This window comes from Camarhynchus parvulus, chromosome 5 (genome assembly GCF_901933205.1).
Source record: "Camarhynchus parvulus chromosome 5, STF_HiC, whole genome shotgun sequence".
In the NCBI taxonomy this organism is placed as follows: Eukaryota; Metazoa; Chordata; class Aves; order Passeriformes; family Thraupidae; genus Camarhynchus; species Camarhynchus parvulus.
Window position 1 is genome coordinate 41,149,545 of NC_044575.1, and position 24,476 is coordinate 41,174,020.

General features: G+C 39.0%; 1 protein-coding gene across 16 annotated transcripts in view; it reads left to right on the forward strand.

The window, feature by feature from the left end:
• The window catches only part of NRXN3 (neurexin 3), a 964,190-nt gene that overhangs the window by 821,317 nt on the left and 118,397 nt on the right, over positions 1-24,476 (forward strand). For all 16 annotated transcript variants that reach the window (XR_004060782.1, XR_004060783.1, XM_030949965.1 and 13 more), the window contains one exon: positions 8,841-9,012. Coding sequence is in view for 14 of the 16 variants with exons in the window: in XM_030949965.1 (XP_030805825.1) it covers positions 8,841-9,012 (172 nt within the window). In the remaining 2 variants the exon portion in view is untranslated. The remainder of the gene's footprint in view (positions 1-8,840; positions 9,013-24,476) is intronic.

Here is a 24,476-nt window from a genome sequence, read left to right on the forward strand (position 1 = left end):
AACCAAGGAGTAAAGATCATCTTTCAATACAAGGAACACTCCCAGAGAGAACTCCTGAATTTAACTGTTGATCATGGTGAATAAGCCTCAAATATGAGCCCCCCATGGTAAGATTGTGTAATTTCTGTAAACTAAAGTTAAAAATTTTGGTGTCTCCAGCTATTAAAAAAAAACTACAAGTAAACTGAAGCAGTTTCGGGGCTGTCGTGGATTTACAGGAAGTAGGTTTTCTGGGAATAGAGTGGTCAGGCCAATAAGTGTTCAGATGTGAATATTGGCACCTGGTTTGGCCACTGGGGCATTGGATACGCCTCTGAGAACACAGGGGTTAAAAGCAGAGCTCTCCCCTGGAAGCTTCCTCTTTGGGTTCCAGCTGGGAAACAGGTCAGACCTTCCCCTGCCCAGCTGCCATCTGGGCTGGGGGAGAGGAAAGCTGTGCGGCCTTGAGGTGAGCCGGGCCTTGGACTGAGAGGGGGTCGAAGGCCCCTGAAGATGGAAGGGTGGAGGAGCACTGAGAGACATCGGGCAGCACCACCGCCCCCAGGGAGAGAGCGGGCTGGTGTCTGTGCTGGTGCCAAATTTGATAACACGGCCGGGCGAGAAGGAGAAAGGGGGGGAAGGGGGTGCATGAGAAAGTGCCCAGCAGGGCAGTCATGGGAGTTCCGGGGCGGCAGAGCTTGAGATTTTAACCCTTTTCTTGAATAATGGAAACCTTGCGAATACTTATCCTCCTGGATCTGAATGAGAAGACAGAGATGAAATGGAGCAGGAAATGGGCAAGTGTGATGTGATGCAGGTTTGTGAAAGAACTTTAGAAGAATCCTATGTGGCAGGAGATGATGGAGTGACCCTTGGCTGGACTTTTCTTGTACTGCCATGGACAGAACCATACTTCCTTGTGACACAGAGACTGCATCTGGGGGGGAGGCAGTGGTTAGGAACTGAGAGGGTTCAGTGTTGGTTGCCCCTCAGCCCCAGGGGGCGAAAAAATTTGGGGGGGACATGTGTCCCGAAAGGAGAGACTGTGCCCTTTTTGGAACTGGACAAAGCACCCTTAGAAAGGACAACCCTAGAAACAGCTCTGGTCCATGTTCAGTGGTGAGAGTGCTGGACATGAAAGGAAGAGGTCACGACGGCAGATGTACTCTGGGTGGTGCCACGAGTGACATGGAAACACACGAGGTTTCAACGGTGTTTCCAGGCGAAGCCTATGGCACAAGACGGACTCCTCTCCTCTTGATGGACTGAGAACTGGGAATTTGGGGGAAGGTTTGATTGTTTGTGGATAGATGTATTGCATTGGGAGAATTTGGTGGGGGGAGGAGGAAATGTTGTTGTGAGGTTTTCATTGTTCCTGTGTGTGTGTGTTTCTTCTTACTTGTAGTTTAGTTAATAAACTTTTTTCCTCTATTCCTAAGTAGGAGCCTGCTTTGCTTATTCCTGGTCACATCTCACAGCAGACACTAGGCAAAGTGTATTTTCATGGGGGCACTGGCCTTGTGCCAGTGTCAAACCATGAAAAGGACCATGGGGAAGTTTAAATGAAAGATTGGAAAACCTGGCTTTAAGCAAGAAACTCAGAGGGCTGAGTGGTTTTCTCTTATGTTCTGTAAAACTGAGGAGAGAGTTTGCAGTCAAGGAAAGATGAAGCTTGAACCCTGTCTTTTGCTTTAGGTTTTTTTTTTGCTCTGAGGATGGACTAAAGGCCTTGTGTGTGGCTGACAGATGTTTATCTAAGCAAACTTTCCTAAACCTTCAGTGGAAAAGATTAGATTTTCATTAATATTTCCCAATGTAATTTTTTCACCACTTCTTAAAATGAACAAGAATCAATAGCAATGTTCAAGAAAATTTTAGCTGGATCACAGATTCACAAGACATTTGTGGCAGTATGATGCTAGGTCATGTTTCAGTATAGGCAGTAACAGTTTAATGATCTGCTTTTCAGGAGGAGCTGAGCACAAGGTTATATTCATATTGCTGTATTCAATGGCTCTTGAGTCTTCCCATGAATTTGGTACTTTTTTTCTTAAACATAATTGTAAAATGCTTTTCTTAGATATTTGTAGTTATTTGAGCTAAAAAGAGCTAATGCTGAATCATTGCTTCGTGACTATATGCACAGTTTCAAGTGTACTACTTTGTGGAACCTTTTATATCTCCTCTTTTTCTTTTTGTGAGGGCCTATAAAGATCTGTGTACTGTGTTCAAGAATTTAAGTCAAAGGTCTACCTTTAACTTATAATAGAGGTTTTCCTTTTGTACACTGTTCTTTTTCATTATAATTCTTGAATTCCACTTGCTTTTTTGATCATGTTCAACACTATGCCAATCTCATCAAAGTAGCAACTGTAATGAATCTAAGCCTTCTTTCCTCAGCTGCAAATCACAAATGTTGCTCTAAAATATATTCTGTAGTTTAAAAAATTATCAATTTGGACAAGATAAATGACCTCCTATAAAATTTTAGAGGAGAGTGGATTATAACAATTGTCCTTTTTAGCCTTATAAATTATGTATTGCTGAGAAATGCTTCTTTTAAAAACCATGCCCCCAAAGGGTAATAATTTCTATATATATTTATCCTCTGTGCGTGTGATTCTTTCTGATAAATAGGTTTTAACTGGCATTGAGTAGATGTGGTTGAGCACGTTAAAGAAGCAATAACACTATAGAACAAAAACTTACCTACTGCTCCTTATAACAGCCCTTAAAAATCAAACAAAATTACCTAACCTGTGTGTTTCCTTTCCCCTTAACATTTTTCCTTGTTTCAAGATAACTGTAAAGTGTTGGTACCCTGATCAAAAAACTTCCAAGTCAGGTGAGCTTCAATACCTGTCCTTTCTCTCAGAGCATTTGCTGGTTTTGTTGATTATCATATTTGCCAGGGTGGCAATACTGATTCTTGAGTGTTCTTCCCCTGCTGTCACTGTTTGGATAAAGGCAGACTTCATTCAGTAAACTCTCCCTTTACCCAGGCCTGGAGTTTTTTACATATTGAATCCTGATTTCAGATTTACCTCTCGGTGATATCAAAAACAGTACTGAATATGGCCAGCCAGAGAAGAGTAGAGCTAACTGCCTTATACTCTGTGCTGAATACAGGTTCTAATACTTGCCCTTCTAAAATCCATTGGCACGCGTGTCCCAGAAAGATCTGTCCAGCCATGCGTTCAGTTCTAGCTGCAGCCCAGACAGGCCTCTAAGGACAATGCAGGCTTTTACTGCCTTTCTAATCAGCAAGAACTTTCTGAGTTTCTGTTTACAGTGAAAGTTCACATCCAGTGATTTGTAGTTGTAGTAATAAATGGGTGTCCTCTGTGGAATATGCATCTATACCTTCGGTTCTCCTGGATAACTCGCGACATTTAGCACTGTTCTGCAAAGCCCCCTAAACCACAGAGAGGGAGCAATCCTTCAGAGGGACTAACATTCAGAATCAAGTTTGAGGCAGAGCAAAAATAAAAAAACAACCAGGCAAACAAAACCCCAAAGGAAATCAAGCAAAGAAAGTCTTAAAGAAAGAAGTGAAAGCAAAGAGGAAGAAATAAAAGTTCAATCTCTTTTAAAAACATAGACTGCAACTGTGAGGAGCCTAAGCAGAAGACAGACATTCCAGGAAGAGCAGTTCTCAGGGTTATAACAAAACAAAGCAATTTTCCTGAATTTAGAGGGTGGTTGAAGTGTATCTGTGTGGCATTTTTTTGGGGGGGGGAGTGAAAGTTTAATAAAGCTTCCTACAGTGTGAAATGGCTTGTTGTATTACTAAAAGAGCTTGTATCAATTTGAAATGAGAGCAGCAAAATCAGCAGTGATTTGCAGGACAGAGTAACCAGGAGTATTGTCTGCCAGGTTTGGGCTGATGTCTAGCCATGCTGGAACCAGCCAGGGTGGGAGGAGGAGGCAGTACGTGCAGTAGTTGCTATTTAAATATTGTGCAATAAAATGACTGTGAGAAAACACAGCCTGGGATTGTAGTCAGATTTCAGGTATGTTTTGTAAATGCTTCCTTTAATTTTACATTTTGCTTCAGAAAAATAAACAAAACAATGCAAGAAGATGCTGGGATAAACTCTGCTTCCACTTGCATCAGTAGGAATTGAGTTTCTTCAACAGAATTGCTATGGATTCACATTGAGGCAGCTGAGAGTAGGATCTGTCCTAATGCCTGGAGTTCTCTCTCTTGGTTTTGAAATGAAATCCTTTCTAAACACAGGGAACAAGTATATACTTCTAGTGTGGACAATATAAATTTTAGATTTAGAAAAAGAAAACCTAAGAGTAAAGAGCACAGAGTGTATGTGGTTGTTCATGTATGTGTACCCTCTAACACATTTGAACTGCTCATCTTATAAAATCACTGCCAACCCCATTTTACTTTCTTCGTACCTGGTCTGCTACATAAAGACAGATGCCTTCAAAATGTGAAGACATGGTATGGAGAAAGCAAAGGCCTGACAATTTGCTCACAGGACCGGCTCTGCTTCTCTTTGAATGAAGGGAAACAAAAGTTAAAACATACCTGCTAAAATGTAAGACCTCAGACCTGTTTTGAAGGAGTTGAATGTAGAAGCTGAGGAAAGGTTAGGACCTGCTCCTCTCAGATCATAGTTGCTCTCAGGGCTGAAATGTTTGGATTGGCAGTATATAATCAGTGTTCAAATGAAATATATCTGGATTTTCAGGGCTTGTAGAGCTTGGAAGATAGGTGTCTATAACTCCTCTGTCACAGATAAAGAATCTGGTTTACAGTAAGCTAAAAGAAAAGTTTGCACAAAGTGAACCAGTTCTTCAGGGCAAGCAATAAATTGCTGATCTCCTGATCTGGGCTGTAGATTAACTCTTTGTCATTTAATAATGTTGAAAATATTTGGTAATTGTGCATATAACAAAGTGTTGGCAGGAGTCTGTGTAGAGTAGACAGGTCAAGGAGAAGCCTTGTACAATTTTTTTTTCAGGACTTTGTGCTTTTTTTGTTCTTTTAACTTATCTACAACCATTCCATTATGTGATCATAATTACATTTCTAAATTCTTAGAGACATAATGGCAGAAGTTTATCTCCAGAAGTACTGTAAGGAATGAAGTGGTAATGTGGTTTTTGAGGGCAGCAATTTTATGGGATAAATCAGCACAAGACAAATTCTTGAAAAAACTTTAAAAATCCTTTTTGGCAAATAGCCTTAAAGAAAGAAGAGAAAAAGTAAGATAGATTGAATGCTGAATTCATTATTTATAAGTAAAATGGTTCTCAGTTTTCTAAGACATAGTGCCAGCACTTGATGTCACTTGGAATTTTCAAAGACATTAATTAATGGTTGCCTTTTCATGGAAACTTTTTGGGGCACCCAGTGAGTACCAATATAGAGAGGAAAAAAATTGCGCCATCTGTTAAAATTCTCTTGAACCCTTTTGGACCACGTAACTTGTTTGCTTTGTGTAGCTCTGTATTCACCTTTTCCCTTGCTGCATAGTTATGATTTTTTTTCCTATAGCTAAAAAAGAAATGTTATAGGTAGTGGCTCAAATATAAACCTTTCTTTGTCACATATTTACTGGTCTAGTTACTACCTTTGTAGTGGAAAGAAAATCCACCAGCTGAATGTGTGGGGAAAGGAATGAAAGGCTATGTCCATCATGAAGTGTTAAACTGTAATGGTCAAACTTGTCTTTCAGATTTAGAAGGAAGGTAGGTTTTGGTAAAAGCTGTTTTTAATGAAGTATTGTAGTGCAAGAAACTGGGATTTGAAGAGATGTTGAAAATAAATTGTGGATTTGCCCCTTGTGTCCATGGCCACTGTTATCTGCTGTAGGATTTTCTCTGTGTTTTGCTTTACTTTATTTTTTTTCTTCTGCTGGGAATGCATAAACTAATTATTAATTTTTTCATAGTGTCTGGTTCCCTGGAGATTTAAAATATCATAAATAAACTGTATCTTGGGGTCTGTGTGTGCAGTTTGGTTCAGTAGCCCTACCTTTGACATATTGTGTTGTCTTTTATTCTGGTAATTGGAACAAAACCATTTTCATGACAAGTTCTTACTCAGTCCAAATAAGAGTCTCAGAAGCTGTGATTCTGCAAAAGTCGAGTTAAAGAGTCACAGGGAGCTCTGCCCAAGAGTGATCTGAAGAGAGCTGGAACAGACTGTTCACAAGAACCATGATTTTTTTAGACAATTTTTTGCACTTCTTAATTGCAACAAAGTGTTATACTGCTTTTAGAAGGGCTGTCTTCTCTGGCTCTGGGAGGAGAAGCCTCTTGGGATGGGGAAGGCACCAGTTTGCTCATTTCCCCCTTCTCTCCATCAGACTAAAGGCCACTGGCATTTTGCAGTCCTCTGCTTTCAGAATCTTATCTCTTTCCCAGTTTGCCCTCTTATCACTAGCTCTTTAAATAGGTCTTTTCCTTCAAACCCTGGGAAAAGAAATGGTGAAAGGTGCTATCTCCTTTTCCTCTGAGGAGAAGTCAGAAACATTTTCTCATTCTGCAGAGATTAATTGAACTTCCCACCATCCTTTTCCTCACCTGCAAGTTTTTACCTTTGCCTCATTAAGCCTGTAGGCTTGAAGGTGTGCAGCTTTCACTCTGCTGAATACCTTTTAATCCCTTCCTCTTCTGTGGTGGTGGTTCTAATCTGTTCCATTAGAAAAGGTGCAGGTCTTCATCTTACCTGCTCATGCTATACCTTCACCAAGGCGGACTCTTCTTAGAGCAGCCACAGTTTGCCAAAGAAGCTTGGTGTGTTGATGGCAATTAAAAAGCAATATGAGAAGTCATCCAGGAGGCTGATTATAAGGCACTATCTTGCAAAACCACAATATTAGTAGCCAGGTTACCTGGTCGCTATGTATTATTTGAGTCTGAGGAAAAATTAATCACACGTTCTTTGGTAATTGCTATGCAGGTAAAGATAATTATGTGGTTGCCAGCAAAAGATTCACTAAAACAGTGTTGGGAGATCACTTACTTCATATGTCAAAGAAGTGGTAAAACTGTGCCAGCAATGCTTTTATCTGAAATAAATCTTTGTTAACTGAAACTTATTTTTGTGATAGCATAAGAGAAGAAAAGTTGGTTGTTTCCAAATGGCATCTGATTTCATGCATCTGGTGGGAGCAGCAATCCACTTACCTCACAGTCCAGTGCAAAGAGAAGGATGATATTGCTATCTTGAAGGAAAGTCCCTTCAAAGAATAACAGTGTGAATGTACATTAAATTTTCTATCCAGCATACATTTAGCACAATCTAAAATTTACTGTTTTAATGAGAGAAAAAAAAATGCTTACTGTTTTCAGTGCTATGCTTCAAGTAGTTGAACCACTGTTCATGACCTCTTCTGCTACAGGATTGTTTTCTTTCCTTTCTTAAAACAATGTTTTAATCTGACACCAGGAACTTGGTATTAGGAAGAAAATGTCAAAAAAAAAGAAGGGTAGTGAAGATACAAGGAATTTGTGATGAGTGCTTTGGTATGAGTGAGCTTTGAAATATAAGGTAAAGCAGGAATCAGAAAGACCTCTCTGAGAAATTGAAACATGGTGAAACTTGCAGAAAAAGATTTTTTAATACCAGGAGACAGAAATAAATCCAGGAGAGGAATCCAAGGTGGCCATCGAGTACAAGAGCAGAAGTTTCTGTCTTATTGCTGAGATTTGCTAAAGTGAATGTACTAAAGTTAGTGTAACAGCCCTGAAGAATGGAATCCTCTGCCCTCTAAGCAGATATGTAAGGTAGTAAATGGAACAGAATTGTCCTGTGACCCTTTATTATACCTCAGTTTTTTCAAGGAAAATATATTTGCATAGAAGATGGCCATCTACTCTCTGTTGTTTCAATTTTATAGTATGGATAGCTAGCAAATATATTGACTTCCTATATGATACATTTTAGTTCTGCCTGTCTGTACCAGTTTTGGATATGTGCAGTGTGCTTAATATGCCTTCATAGTTGTTGACACTAGCATATTGTGCCTCTCCTTACTGAGTGTTTGAAGATGCATTCCTCTTAATTGTACAGTGATGAGAATTTCTGTTGCTGTTTAAATTAGTAGTATTAAATGCATATATCTAATCAGAGTATACTCTGGCTGTGTATTTTGCAACCTGAAGACATTAAATATGGTCACTACTTGGAATCACTGAGGGGACCTGCAGAAGGAAGTGTTGTGGCTATTATAACTGGTTTTGCCTGCTCTTCCCTTTCAGTCACTGACTGGTGCAAATTTGGGAAAACACTGCTTTATTGGTAAGGCACTGTTAGCTGCGTGATGGAGAAAAATAAGATGGGCAGCTCCTGTCTCTTAGGTAGCTTCCCTCCGGATTTCGAAGTCAGCTAATAATACTTCTGCTCCCTTCAAGTTCCATTCATCTTCTAACTGCATTCTTCCTGCTGGATCCCGCAATTATTTTTTGGGGAGTGAGGACTGTTTGTTTCTCAAGAAGAATAACAGAACAAAACAGGTGTTGAGATAAGAGCCTGTCACTGGCTGCATTTTATATAACAAGTGACTAGTAATAATCAGTAGAGATGTTGCTCAAATAACTCTTTATCCATATCTCCTGATTTTTGCTGCCTGGTTTCTCACCTGTCTTCTGTGATGTTTTATGGGAACAAATGAGTCACTGTCTTCAGGTGAATGCTGTAAAGAACAGTGTGAAAGAAAGTGTTTACATTGAAGCAGAACCAATGAAATGTGTCCTCAGGAAGCACAAAATGACAATTCTGTGTATTCTCCAGTGCCATCTACCGGCAGAATTACCCACTAGAGACTTAGAGGCTAAGAACATTCTCCTAAGTGGCAGCAATTTTAAAACACTTGTTTCTTTTCTTCTTTCAGGAGCAAGGCAAGATTGGTGTAGTCTTCAATATTGGCACGGTGGACATCTCTATTAAAGAGGAAAGCACACCTGTAAATGATGGCAAATACCACGTAGTACGCTTTACCAGGAATGGTGGCAATGCAACGCTTCAGGTCGACAGCTGGCCAGTGAATGAACACTACCCCACAGGTACGTATATTTTTCTTTTTGTTCTCTTTCAGTTTATCTGTACCTATAATCTAATGTTTAATAACAACTGGTTGCTATATAAATCTTTGTTGCTTCATCTCAACAATAAATTCACAAGCCTGGTGATGCATATTCTGTCTCTTGGAAAACAAACTAATGGTCCTTTACACTGGAAGATTAAGCATGCCAACTGTGTGGTATGATGTACATAGATCATGCTATTTCAGAGGTCTCTAAGTGAATCCTGGTTCTACACAAACTTACAGAGCCATTCAATGACAAACTTGGTTTTGCTACTTGTGATGTTTTCTAAATATTTAGGGTAGAAAAGTTTAGAACAGACTTTATGAAAAGGAGCAGTGAAGTGAAAAGACTCTAGCCCCACCCGAAATACTATCTATATAAATACAGAGCAGAAATGTAAGGAACATGGAAGATAAGCAAGTATTTGAGCAGACCTAATGCCTGCCTCATCATTTTTTATCCTCTGAATTTCACTTTCTCTCTTAGGTTTGCAGATACAAAGGTTAACACAGCATCTAAACAAAACTGACAACTCCTAGTTGACTTTCTTTCAAAATGCAGCGGAAAAATTCATTATCTTTGGAAATTATCACCCTAAATCCACTAGAAATAGTGGATAACTAGCTCTTGATACACTGTCACATGTTTTATCCCACCACTGGCAAATCACAATGTCATGATACTTTGTCACCATGCTAAAAGATCAAACTTAGACCAAGTGAAAAACAGATTGCTTTGTGTGCTGCTGACAGTGTATTAAATAGCTGAGATCTGATGGTGTGCCTGGTTATAAAAGGAAGAATGAACACAAGGAAAGAACTCCAGTGTTAACCGCATTCCTCTTATTCATATGTTGTCTAAGGTCAAGCCATTATCTTCTTGGTTTTGGATATTGAGTCTAAGAAACATTCAGTTCTTTATTTCTAGGTTGTACAGTAGTAATTCAAGACAGAATGAAGATTTCTTGCTAGTGGTGTAGGAATTGTTCAAAAGAAACTTAAACTCAAATCATAGGAAATATTCTAACTTGAGGTTATATGCTAATTTATGTGACATTATACTAATAAATTACTCCAAGGGGATGACTTCATGTCTTCTACTCCCTCAGAAAGCACACAGGAAGGTTTTTAAATGTGAGTCATCGTTCTATATTGCTCTCTACTACATATGTCCCTTTGTCAGTGTTTTGTGAGGCGTATGCAAAAGGATAAATTTCAATTATTAACCTTATTTCTGTGAAAAAATTCTTTTTGAAGAATGTCATGACGAATGTGCTGTGTTAGGTTCTAGCTCTGCTGTCCATTGGTTTGAGAGGAAAGGTCCAGCTGAGGATCTTTCTTCTGCTCCTTTGATCAATTATTTTGTAAAATACCTCCAGTCCAGTTGGCAGCCAATTACAGTCACTACAAACCCTATGAATAAATTTTCTTCTTATATTGCTTGCTGTAGTAAGTCTCTGGTGTAAAGAAACAAAATATTCAGCTCAATGCTTTAGAGATTTTTTTTTAAGGGAAAATAAATCACACTTACAGACTACCTCAGTACCCTGGGCTTCTGCCTTGGCTAAAGATATTTCTGTGTTTTCATTAGAAGATGTATGGTTTTATGGAATCAGCATTAATCTTATATTCTGGGCAAGTATTAAGTGTGTGCAGTTGTACCCTAAGAAAAAAGGACACCTTTATCTTCCAGACACCTTTTCCTTTCTGTGCACGTATTTCAATTTTTGTCTGTTTGTAGATGATGAATTTTTCAGCCTGTCCCTGTGAAAATAAGGCTTATGGGACCATACTTGGTGTGTGCAGGTTTATCCCTTACTTGTTTCCGACTTCTTTCAAACCAATATTTTAGCCAAATTAAAAAAAATTAAAAGGTAAAAATCAAAAAACCAGAAGATATTACATTACTGTGGGAAAAACCCAAGCAAACCAACAAACAAAAAGACAAAAAGAAAACCCCAAGGGAGGAAGGCAATGTCCCAGCCTTCCCAAAGGAAAGGGCTGTGGCTTGATGTCAATTCATGTTAAATACCAGAATACCCATATAACAGAGTGGTATTATGAATACCTAAGATTCAGAAAAGATTCAATGAACCAATTATTATAGGAAGCCAATACTTATTAGTCTCATTTTCTGCACAGACAATGGTTTAAAAAAAAAGACTGAACAGGAGCTTTTAAAATTAATTACTTGCTGTCTTTCACAAACCCAACTTGCACTGTTGTTTTTGATCTGACTGTAAGACCAACCTGTGTTCAGCAGAGATTCAGTTCTGTAAAGGCTTTGAGGTTGGATGGACCCAGGCTAATCCAGTGTGTTTCAACTGGAGCCTGCTGAAAATTTAAATTCATATCAAACTTGAGTGATAGTAGCTGAGTAATCCCCTATGTTTCACATAGCATCATGTCAATTCTGGAAACACAGTTATTGATAGTGTTTAAAAAATCTTGTATGTGTAGCCCATGCTTGCTTGGGCACACTGCATTGTCTGTAAAATGAACAATTTCACGTGTACTTGGTTTTCCACACAGTGCTATACCCTAATGTTTACAAATTTTATAAACTATCTAATGTTTCTTCTTTGTCATCACACATGGTGCAATCTTCAGTCAGGGCTGCATTCTGAATGGCATTTCCATGCTCCTCTCTGAGTTTTATTACTTGTGGAAGGATTATACATTAGACTCATAATTACTTGCTCAATGAAAAGTACAAATAAAAGTTGGATATTCATTGAATGAGAAAAGTGAGAGAATATTGGCTTTCCTTAAAATACAGTCTTTAGTTAAATTGAAATTAACTGAAACTAGCCCAATGGGACCAAAAGGCTCCAAAGCTGTATTTTTACAACTTCAAATAAAAGACAAGGAAAATAGAATGACAGCAAACTTACAACTCAGGCACTGACATTTTGGGTTTTATAGCATCCAGTTGCATTCCAGTCACCTGCAACATGAGCTTTGCACTTTCTTGTAAGGAAAAGGGTTAGAGAAAAATGGTAAAGGATCCAGGCACCAACTACATATTCTGCAGTAGGGAAAAAAAAAAAACCCCAAGGTGAAGACAAGCTGCTAAGTAAGAGTATCCACGGTAAAAAAAGATATCTTATTGAAGTAATGTTTTAAAGGAGAGGATTAAAGGAAAGAAGGCAGCAGGTAGGAAGGAGCTGTCATTTAAAGAAATGCATGATCCAGCAAAACAAGTGTAACCTGGATTTTTTAATGCATTTTAGAAACAAGAATTAAGACAGTATTAAACAACTGGATTATTACCAGGGTTCATTATTTCATCCATACAATACATATTTTATATTTTTCCCCTTTATCATTCTTGAGTTATCTCTCGCTCTTCTTGCAGTAGTCTTTGCCCTTTCAAATTACATTATTCTGCAGGTTTTTTGCTATGGATAAAAGAAAAAATAGTTCATCCTGTATGCCCCTACTTTATTTGGTCTCTAAAGTACATTTCTGAGAGGAAATTGCATTTCTGGAAAAGCTGGACTGTTAGCTCTTGGCAGCAGAACTGACTGCTCTGGCCAGATAAGTGCATACCTATAAAACAAAAAGCTGATTCTGAGACCATGATATCTGTGCTGGGATTTTCTTTCAGAGTAGTTCCAGTTCCAAGGGTTGAATGTTCCTGAACTGTTGGGCATACCTTCTTTTTTCAATTTCATTTGAAACCAATCCAATTTGAACTACATCTTTGTTAGTCTATGTGAGACAAAGTCTTTGTCTAAAACAATAATCTTTCTAGAAACAGGTCCAAGTGATAGTGGCTTAGATTCTCCTACCTACCTTACCTTGCTAAAATGTATTTCTTCATTTGCTAGATGGAAAGATCTGAAGTAGCTAGATTTGTGCCACTCATTTTATGTAAGATAGGGAAGAAAACTGGCTGAGTTCTTACTTGCTTTTTTCAATAATTTTTCTAGCTAACTGAAGGAATACTGAAGGATGCTCACAGCAGGACTCCTCTCAATTATCTAACAAGGGTCTTGATGTCTGGGGAGGTCCTTGCTGACTGGAACCTAGCCACTGCTATTCCAGGCTATAAGAAGGGTGTGAGAAAAGACACAGGGAGCTACAGACCTGTTCATCCAAACTCAGCTCCTGGAAAAATTATGAAGATTATACTGTATGCTATTAAAAGGCATTTGAAGAATAATGCAGTCATAAAACACACTCAACATGGGTTCACAAGGGGAATGTTCCATGTAACTAATTTTATGTCTTTCTATTGTAAGGTCATCTGCCTTATGGATGAAGGGAAGGCAGTGGATGTAGTTTTTCCTGGATTTTAGTAATGCTTTTGATACCATCCCTCACAGCACCATTCCAGACAAGTTGCCCAGCTGTGGGATGAACTGTGCACAGTGCACTGGGTTAGGAACTGGCTGAACTGCAGAGCTCAGAGGGCTGTGGTGGATGGGGCAACATCTGCCTGGCAACCGGTCACCAGAGCTGTTCCTCAGGGTTCAGTTCCAGGGACAGAGCTGTTCAGTATATTCATTCTTCTGAGGTAAGGTCACCTATCTCATGGATGAAGAGAAGGTAGTGGATGTAGGAAATTTGCTAGTGAGACTAAACTGGCAGGTGCTGTTGACCCCCTCAGGGGTCAGAAGCCTTGCAGGGAATTCTAGGTGGATGGGAACATGTGACAATGATTAATGGGATAAAATTAAGCAAGAACAAATTCTGGATTCTGCATCTGGAGCAGAGTAACACGAGCCATTACTAGGAATTAGGAGAGGAGTGGCTGGAGATCAGCCCTGAAGAAAGGGGTCTGGAGTGCTGATGGGCAGCAGCTCAGTGTAAGTCATATGTGGACCCTGACAGTGAAAACAGCAAACCATGTTTTCTGGGGAGCATAAAAGCCAGCACAGACAGCCAGTCAAAAGGAATGGTTGTCCTGCTCTATTCAGCATTTGTGTGGTCTCACTCTTGGTGGTGTCCCATAATTTGAGAAGGATGTAAACATCCATGAAAATGTCCAGAGGACAACAACAAAGCTGGTGACAGGGCTGGAAGGCATGTCCTATGGAGAGGAGCTAAGGGTGACATTGCTTTTGGCAGCTTTCTGAGGGTGGAAGCAGAGACAGGTGCTGCGCTATTTTTCCATGGTACTTAGTGATGGGACATGTAGGAATGTTTCAAAGCTGTGCTAGAGGAGGTTCATAGTAGATCTTAGGAAGCATTACATTATTCACAGACTGGTCAAACAGAACCATTTTTCTACAGAGATTGTCAGCAGGCCTCATGCCCATAAGTGTTTAAGAGGCATTTGGACACTGCCCTTAAGAACATGCTTTGACATTTGGCCCGCCTGATTGAGCTAGATAATTGTTGTAGCTACTTTCCAAATATTCTAGTCTAGTCTAAACTACTTGCTCACAAAGAAATAGAGAATGTCCGGCAGAGGTTATAGTTCTGTATTTAAGTGAAAGGTGATGCAACAAAGGCTAGAGAAAGAATCTCATGTCTGTCAGTTTTTCTCAATTTTTTTTTCACTTTGTGATCTCTCATCTTTGAGAAAATTTCATGATTTTGAGGCATGTTTTGGACACCTGAAATTATATACTGCATCTCTATAACACAGAAAAAATAGATGTATTTTTCATTCCATCTGTTTTAACTCTAGAGAATTAATTGTGGTGGTGGAAAGAGCTTGAAGTATTTGTGTTTGTCTTGATAAGATTGAAAGCTTGGTTCTATCTTATTCTTCCTTTAGCAAAAGTATTCTATGATTAAAAGTATCAGAATAATTGGAATCTGGCATTTTTTAAATTGCTGTTACCTATTTGATACTTTCGCAAAGTGCTGACTATTTCTCAGTGAGATAATGTTAACCCTTCCATGCTTTGTTTGATTGTAGCAAATTAGAATACTGGTTGCAGCATAATAAGAATCAAAATATCTCAGACTTTTTTTTTTCCATAAATACCCACCCAAACCTATTGTAGGTACTTTAAAAATGGAGTAATACAGTAGGAGGACTTAAGCCAGCATCAGAGATTTTACAGGAATTGTGAGGTGGGAAAAATGAAGCATGAGGCTGTTTCGGCGAGAGCAGACTGAATGCTACTAATGTGAAATGGAAAGGGCATTTTATAAAAGAGGAACCTGAAGTTGGCTTAAGTAGTAAGTGTTGCATGGCACCCCACAATCCATGGTGGGTACTATTGTAAATTTCTGTGAAAAACAAAAAAGCAGATTTCATTTCCAGAGATGTGGATATCCACAGATGCAGCTATCTTCAAATGCAGTTGGTTCTCTGTATCTCTAAAAATGCTTCTACCCATCTCTACAAATAAAATTCCATGAGTTTTACACAACCGTGACTATTGAATAAGAATTCATAGACTGCTTTAAAACAGGTCATTTATTGTCCTACTCAAGCCATTTATTACCGTTGCCTTGTTATTTTCAGTCTCCTTCCACAACTGGCACAATCTTTTTGTTCAATGAGATCCATTTCCCACCTCATCCCTCTACTGAAAGGATTCTGAGGACTCTCCTCTCCTCTCCTCTCCTCTCCTCTCCTCTCCTCTCCTCTCCTCTCCTCTCCTCTCCTCTCCTCTCCTCTCCTCTCCTCTCCTCTCCTCTCCTCCTCCTCCTCTCCTCTCCTCTCCTCTCCCCTCTCCTCTCCTCTCCTCTCCTCTCCTCTCCTCTCCTCTCCTCTCCTCTCCTCTCCTCTCCTCTCCTCTCCTCTCCTCTCCTCTCCTCTCCTCTCCTCTCCTCTCCTCTCCTCTCCTCTCCTCTCCTCTCCTCTCCTCTCCTCTTCTCTTCTTCCTCTCCTCTCCTCTCCTCTCCTCTCCCTCTCCTCTCCTCTCCTCTCTCCTCTCCTCTCCTCTCCTCTCCTCTCCTCTCCTCTCCTCTCCCTCTCCTCTCCTCTCCTCTCCTCTCCTCTCCTCTCCTCTCCTCTCCTCTCCTCTCCTCTCCTCTCCTCTCCTCTCCTCTCCTCTCCTCTCCTCTCCTCTCCTCTCCTCTCCTCTCCTCTCCATTCTTTTAGGCTTTATTTAGTTTTTATCAACAACATTTTCTTTCTCTCCCTCTGTGATTTCCCAGCCGTGAGATAAATAGCCTTGTATCTTACAAGCTAAATACAATTACTGCTATCAAAACTGGAGTCTTTCTCTCCCTGTAAATGTCTCTTGGAAGCTGATAAGCTGTTCAAAGCAAACTGCAGGCTTCTGCCTAATCCTGAGATTAAACATAACCACCCAGAAGACAGCAAGAGATAATTGGGGGGGGCTGGGGAAGGCAGGCAGGAGAGGAAGAGAGGAGGAGAAAATGAGATCCTCTCCTGTGATATTAAGAGGACATACAGAAGGCTCAAGGTTATTTGTAAAGGAATTACACAAAACACACAAGAGCTTGTTATGATGAGGAATTTCCTCTGATAATGCAGTGATTGTTGTAGTTGTTAAAGACAAAATTTAGCAAGGATTTGTTTGATGTAAAGCATACAGGGCAGCTCCCACTCATGATCGCTGATTTTTATATATTATCCCCATCTTGTCCTGGAAACAGAAGGTCTCACAAGATTGTATCGAGATTCTTTGTGCATGCTAGAGTTAATCTCACTGGCTTTATTGTTGAACATGGGGAGACAGTAGATTTCCCAAGACGGAAGCAGGGGACTGAGCTGACTTCTCTGTGCTCTGTTTTGGTACCTGCTGACCAACCTAGAAAATAGGAGTGCCTTAACTGTGGAGAAATAGTGTGTGATGTCTGTATTAGTTTTCACTTATATAGGCATAATTACTGAAGGTTAATAGTTTTTATGAGTCAACCTAATATAGTTGAAAAAATCAGCCTCATTTCAGGATATATAAGTTCTTCATGGTAGGCTTTTTTTTAATCAGTGGCATTATATTTTTCTACTTCTGTAATTTTTTTGCACCTTCTGTTTCTGAGAGCTTGTCTGTTTTTAACTGTTATCAATGGGATATTACCTCTTCCAACTTTGCTTTATTTAATTTACAATGCATTAGACAAGAAAAGGAAAGTAAGTTTAGATGGTCTAATAGTAGCATCACTGGGGAAATTAGGAAAAGACTACGTGTCCTTTCTTCAGCTGACATGTCCACTGATATTGTAAATAATATACAGTGTTGTGATTATTAGTTCTTGTGAGCTCAGTGACGCAAAGTCTAATGCTGATTGTGGAATTAACAAGGAAAACTCAAAAGCAGAACTCACTGAGATGTTTGAGTCATTGCAACAAATTCTTTCTAAGTTTGTACTTATCCCTGCACAGTACCTCTACATGGCTCATATTGCACCACATCAGTGATTTACAGATGTTCAGTAATGGATCCTTAGAGGAAATTTCTAGTTCTCTGTGCTGTTTAGAGCCTGGGTCCTTCTCCCCCAAATTCATTCTGTCTTGCAGAATGACTTTGACATGTCATTTCGTCTTTTTTCTACCCTTCAACTCCCCACAAAAACTTTGGCTTCTGCCTTCTTGTGTCCCTGTAGCAATCTTTTCCTTCCCTCAGACTTGAGGCTGTTATGATCTCCTTTTCATTTCTGAAACCTTGCTTCTGAAACCAAGGTTATAGTAAGAAGTTTGGCTGAACCCAGTTGTCTTCATGAAAATGGATCTTGTGCTGGATGACTTGGAATCATTAATGTGTTTCTTGATCTGCATGCTGAAGGGATTTTTTTTCTTGGTGCTACCAGATCCCACTGTGGTCTTAATATTTTCCTATCCAAATGTCCTTCTGAGTGGGAAATGAGTAAGGAACAAGAGAACTGATTTTTTGATTAGCCCTGTAGGCTAAATGTGATCACCAGGGTTCTTGTCACATACTTTGTTGTGGATTTTGACTTTTCATATTGTACTCATTTTGTGGGGCTTAAATGAGCTCTCAGATGCTTCCTATCAGCATGAATTGGAGACAGCGTATAAAGTGCCTTTGACAGATTTACTGCATTTCATAATGAGCCTAAAACATATAAAAAGACAGGGTTAATAAAACAGAATTGGAGAAGCACATTTTGAAGGCAGTACTGCAACATATGTTGAAAGATCTGCCAAGAGGGATGATTAAAGCATGACAAGTTGATGAAATCAAGAGTTGATTGTAGCTTGTCACTGGAGGGCCATAGCATCTATAATATATTTTTAGGGTTGGAAAACTGATAAATATGGCTACCTGATATGAACACTCAAGTTTTGTTCCCCTGTATCCAATGACATATAAAACATATAAGACTTGTTGATGAAGTCATCAACAAACAAACATACTTTGAAATTTGTGCAAAAAACCTCATGTTAATGCATGTGTTTCCATACTGGATGATGGGATAGGATCTGACATGATATAAAAGTTACATAAATGTTGCCGCTACGCTTAGAGTTTAACTACCGCGTACTTTGTATTTTGCTTTTCCACAGAAAAAATGAAGCTGTGGTTTATTTCTGATTTGCTCCATTCTCAAAGAGTTTCATGAAAGTGTTGTAAGGACTTTCTGTCTTCCAAATTCTAGTTTTGAGGACAGAAGAGAGAAAAGACAGAAAACAATCAAACAAAAAGGTGGTTATATTGCAGCTTCCAGTATCCATTGCTCCTTTTTTGTTTCATAAAACTGATCTGAGCTCTTGCAATACACTGCATTCAGTCTGAGTGAGATGTAGTTTTAACTTCACCAAGTACCTCAAGCCCATGTGAGTGGCAGTCTATCAAGTGCTGGAATTTGTCAGCTTGGCATCAAGAAAGAGGGAAATGCATGGGTCTTTATGAAGACATGTAAGGTAATGAAACAGAACAAGCAGCACAGTATAATTTAACAGCAATAGGGTTGAAAGAAGGAGTTTACCTAAGGAAGGAAGTAAATATAGAAAAGTATCTTCATGCAAGTTGCCATGACCATCTAATTCCCAGCCAGGATCCCACTGATAGGCCTTGAGTGAGAGGGGAGAGGAGTAAGAAGTATTCTTCTGTAGCAGTCTTTATTACTGCTACATAACAATCACATATAAGGTTCTTCTAATATGCAAATACATGTTAGAGGCAATACTAGTTTTAATTTAGCCAAAATATTTATCTAGTTTATAGCCTAGATAAAAAAAATATTAACAGAAAGTACGGATGGTTTGAGCAAAAGTTTTTTGGTGCTGTCCAAAAAACCAGAGATATGTATTATTTGTATTGTATATTCAGCTGTTAGCTGAATTAGCGTAGCAACACTCTTACATCTTACTGCATCAGACTAGATGTCCAGTATGTCAAATCTGCAGATGAATTCCAAATACTTTTGAAGAAAATTTGCTTTAATGGTCAAAATGACACTTCTTTCCAATGGTCCTGGATTTGGAATTGTCTTCTGTCTTCCCAGAGCCTGATTGTTCATCTAATCAAGCTTATTGAGTCTGCGACCTGTCAAGTGCCTGATGCTCCAGAGAATTACAGTAACACACCATGGCAACAACAAAAATATGCCCCAAAAGATGTCCTCCTAAAAAAATATTGCCCTACTTCTGCATTTAGTTTGTGATCTGAAATATGAAGTCAAATAAGCTGTATGTGTTTGTATCATATCTACAGCAATTACATTTGTATTTCTCAGTTGAAAAGCAAATGTTTCCTTGTTTTCCCCTCATTAATTTATTCAGAAAGACATGATTGTGTGGAAATACTCCCACTTCTTCTGCAGCTGGAGAAGTTACTCTGCTGCACTGTGACCCCATTGCTCAGCCAAATTTAAACCCTAACAAACCTTGGTAGTTTAGTGGCATCTCTAATTTTTCCTCTATTTTTCTGATTCTTTTTCCATTGATGGTATTGATTCTCAAATCTCAGTTCTTTCCTCTTAGCTTAGTTCTATTGATTAGGATTCTTTGTAAGATAAATTCTTGCAGCACAGGTGAATGCCTAGGAAAAGTTGTATTAACCTTTGACAATGGCAGTACAGCATAAACTGAAACTCGGGAAGAGATGAGCTTTATGATTTCCCAGTCCTAGATTTGCTCTATGTCAGAATGATCACTTAAAATATTCCAAGATACAGTATCCATAGGGCATTGATGGATCTTTCTGCCTAATTGTTCTCACCTGGCATCTGATTTAAGAACCTTGGAATATCCCTAAGTATTGGCATTGCATTCATATACTTGCAACAGGCCTTTGAGTCCCAGTTCCTGAGATACTATGGTGCAAAACAAATACAATCCATGTGGTTTTCCCTGTATTTCTTTGACATCCAGCCATTTTCCATGAATAGTAGTTACATGCTAAGAGATATAGGTATACATTCCAGCAATTCCATGCCCAAGTATACAGCTGTTCACACAGGCATGTGAATCCTGACTGAATGCTCAGATATTTTGAGCTGTTCTCATCTGTTGGTGTCCATTGCTTCATGATTGTATGAGGTCCAAACACCAGGCATAAACATTATCAACAATGATTTCTGGTAAATTTATCCTTTGCTGGCATAAGATTAATTAGAACCATAGAAGAACTTGGGTTAGAAAGGATCTTTAGGATCATCTAGTTCCAAACTCCCTGCCATGGTGGGGACACCTTCCACTAGAGCACATTGCTCAAAGCCGCATCCAACCAATTGCTATTGCTTCAGCCATTTGATGGTACATCAAATGTAGCTGTATAAAGTAGTGCAGAGAAGGATGGATAAATATTTCTCAGATGGACACTCAGACTAAATAGAATCCTGCTGTACAGCACAGTGCAGTGAGTTCCCAGACATGAATATATTTACCTTTCTCTCCTGGGTTAGTTATATTTCAGGTCTCCTGATCAAACAGAGTTTTTATGTTTTATTTCTTCTCTATCTCCCTCCCTCTCCCTAACTCTCCTTCTGTCCCTGTCTCTCTCTCATAAACACACATGTGTGCACAGTAAGAATGAGCAAACAAACATCTGTCCTGAGGGATCACAGGCTTGAACAACTTTGTGCTTTTCTGATCGCATTGCCTGCAGAAAAAACAGTGCCAGCTGTAATCCCAGGTTGACGTGCTGACATGCAGTGACAGAAGGGGTTTATGCATCCACATCAGCCTTTTCACTGCTTGCTAAAGGCACTGGAAAGCATGAAGTCATTAAAATCCTTTGCTACAATCTGAAGTAAACCAACTGTGTGAAAGGGTGGTCAGAAATGAGAGGGGCCAGTCATGGAACTAGGAGTCAGAACTTCATGAATCCCAGCCTTGTGTTCAGAGATGCCTTTCTCTGTGATCTTGGGTAATGCTTTTACCACTCTGCAGCTTGGTTTTTCCCATCAGTAAACTAAGGATAAAGCTCCAATTTACCTTATCTTTGGTGACTTAAATAGAAAATATTCTACAATTCACTGAGCATGGAAATCCTACTGGGTCAATGAATTTACATCTTTGCTACTTACTGAGTACCTGCTGCTCTTGGTCATGGCACAGCTTGGCAAATAGCATCTGTCTTTGAGAAGACTCATTGGGTTGCTACAGAATCCTAGAATTTTCCTTTTTCTAAATTGATGCAAACAGAAGAATTGATTTAGTGATTTGTAGCAATTAGAAATGGGAAAGGCCTGTTTGGTCTCATTTATTCCATTCTGTAATAAACTGATATGCCCCACTGCTTTTTCAAGGAAAATTTTAAATAATTCAAGAATTTCCCTGAGGATACTGTAGCACTGTCTAATATGCAATCTCGATAGGAAGCGCTTCTTAATAAATTTCTTCTTTCATCAGTTTCTTACATGCTTTTAATTATTTCCTGGCACTCATTCTAGAGAACTTGCCACTTCCATAGAGTTTTGCCATTTGGTCATTTTTAACTGGTTAGCTTTCCAGTCCTCATCAGTGACATTTGACTAAGGGTCTTACAGGCATTAGTCTCGTTATTGTTACTGACTGAGCAGCTTCCCTACAGTAGCACTGTATTTATGGGAAAGGACTGCACATGCTCTCTCTATTTGTACATTTAACTCCCCATATTATCTCCCTAATAATATGTGCACAGGGAAATGAGATTCAGAAACATCTGAAGGTTTCTAATGGAGCCAGTCCAGCTACCAGCACCAAGGCAGAGACTTCAGCTCTGCTGGAACTGAACTGCTCTTGTTTGCAGGGTTGTGGTAGTGAGCCATTGACCCTTCAAGAAGCCACAAGTTTTCTTACCTTAGATCATGCACCCTCCAAAGGCAACTGAGCTGTTTTCAGTCTCACATTTCTCCTGGAAGCAAAATAGCTACACTCATGTAGCTCCAATGCCTCACCTCAAATATGTAAATTATATTAGTGTTTCTATGTCCTGACTTTGCCTAATGCACAAAACAGATAAACAACCTCTAGATAAATGAGAGTTAATAGAATTTAACGTGTCAATAGAAATAAAATGCTTTTGGTATTTGATTATTGCTGCTTCTTCCCACTGGGCAACACAAATCACACCCTGACCTTTCACAAGGGAATCAAAATGTGGGATGTGGGGATAATAGCAGTGTATTTTATTCCAATCTCTGATTTCTTCCTCCAAAATGATTTTTTTTCCTTGCTTAAAATGGAAAGATCAATATGTAGTTTCAGTTTTTCTTTAATAGACACTTCAGCCTTGGCTGCCTGACATTGGGCTCAATTTGGGTCTGGTCAGTGAAAAAACACAGTAATTTACACATTCCTTACAAAACATTTCAAACATCTAGTAATGTAGGCACCCAAATTGTTTCTTATTTTTACAAAGGTTGAACTGGTAACTGCTTTCTCTGCACTGTACAGTAGTTCAATTTTCCAACATAACTCAAATGAGAACTAAAGCAGACTGCTTTTATTTCATGCCCATGGCCTCAACTTCTACAGGGCTGAAGTGATTCAGCATAATGTGCACATATAAAATAGGACTTGAGTCATATTTTTGACAATCTTTCTTTTCTTCTGGATGCTTGAAAAGGTTTGATTAACCTTCTTCCACCTTTGCTAGTCTGAGTTTTCTTTCGTTTTGCTCCTATTGTGCTTCTGTGTTAGATTATCAAAGGTAAGGCACTTATTTTCTCAGTCATCCAAAACAGGATTGAAAGACTAATCTAAGAGAGGTTGAAATGTTACTGATCTTGTCCTGGGGCAGAGCATTGAATTAGATGACTTCTTCAAGTCTTTCTTAGTCTTATTAGTGTCACTGTAGTCCACATTAGCTATACCTCCTGCACAGACATTTAAACTCCTATCTCTTAGTTTGCTTCTGAATTTCCCAATGATTTTGGCCTGAATGGTGCTTTACTTTAAATTAGAACCTCAAGTTTTTAGGCCAAAAAAGATCAGATTAAATAGGGAATGGTGGTGTTGTAAAGTTTTGGTCGAGGTAGTCGAGACTTAGAAACAGCTCCAGCTGCCTGAATAATTTTTAGTGTTGGAGTCTTGCTTGCTAATTCTTTCTCATATTTTTAGTACTTACATTACCAAGACGTTGTTGTCTCTTGACATGAGGGCAGTGAGCTGAGGAGGGTTGCAGTGTGAAGGTCAGCTTTAAACTCCAGTGCATAGCGAGATGAACAGAATAAAAGGTGTTGCTCCCAGCAAACAATGTGAACAGAGGGAATTGAAGATAAAGTCAAGGGCATCTAGGACTAAGGGGAAAATGAGGACAAGTAATAAAATGAGAATTCAGTAGCAAAAGATGCAACTTTATTGAACAGTGAAGGCAGGGGAAGAATATAATATCCAAGAACTGAAGCAAAGCTAAACGATGTTAAGACTTGTCTATTTTTCAATTCACTAAAATGAAATTAAATCCCAAACTGTAATTAATTTTCTATAGCTCTCCTTTTATACAAGGCAAAACTGAAGGTTTACAAGAATTTTTAGAGGGACAGCTTGTGATAGAAAGATTCCAGATCATCTGCCTTGTAATTATTTTGTTTAGCATGGCCATCCTGTCTCATTTTTGTATAAGCCACATCTGTGGTTTCAGGTTTGGACATTTTTCAAGGGTTTTCTAAAGCCATTGTAAGTAGAGATTTTTTTCCTGGTTTGGATTTTAGTGCAACCATTCTCTATGTTATATAACATAAACCACAATATGGTCTTACAGTAACACAACAAAATAAACATCTATACATAAACAGACCTGATGGTAAAACTTCATTGTAAGTGTTGTTATTCCTTTTTGATGTATGGAGGAAGGTCTAGTCTTAAAAATAGATTCCAATCCTTTACTAATAGACTTTTGTCAGTTATCTAATTGCATACAAGCTATGAACAAATAGTGGTTGTACTTTGTAGTATTTAAAACAAAATATGTACTCAAGGAAATGTGAAAATGGAGCAATTCAGTATCGTGTAAGTTTTTAAGTGCAGCTGCCTGAAAACAGAAATGGTTAAAGAGACTCAGTCTGTGCCAATCACAAGCACACTTGGGAAGCTTTTGTTCCCTTTATCAGAGGGGAAATGGCAGCTTCTCCATGATGCATGCAAGTCTCCTTTTCCAGGGCACACAGCAT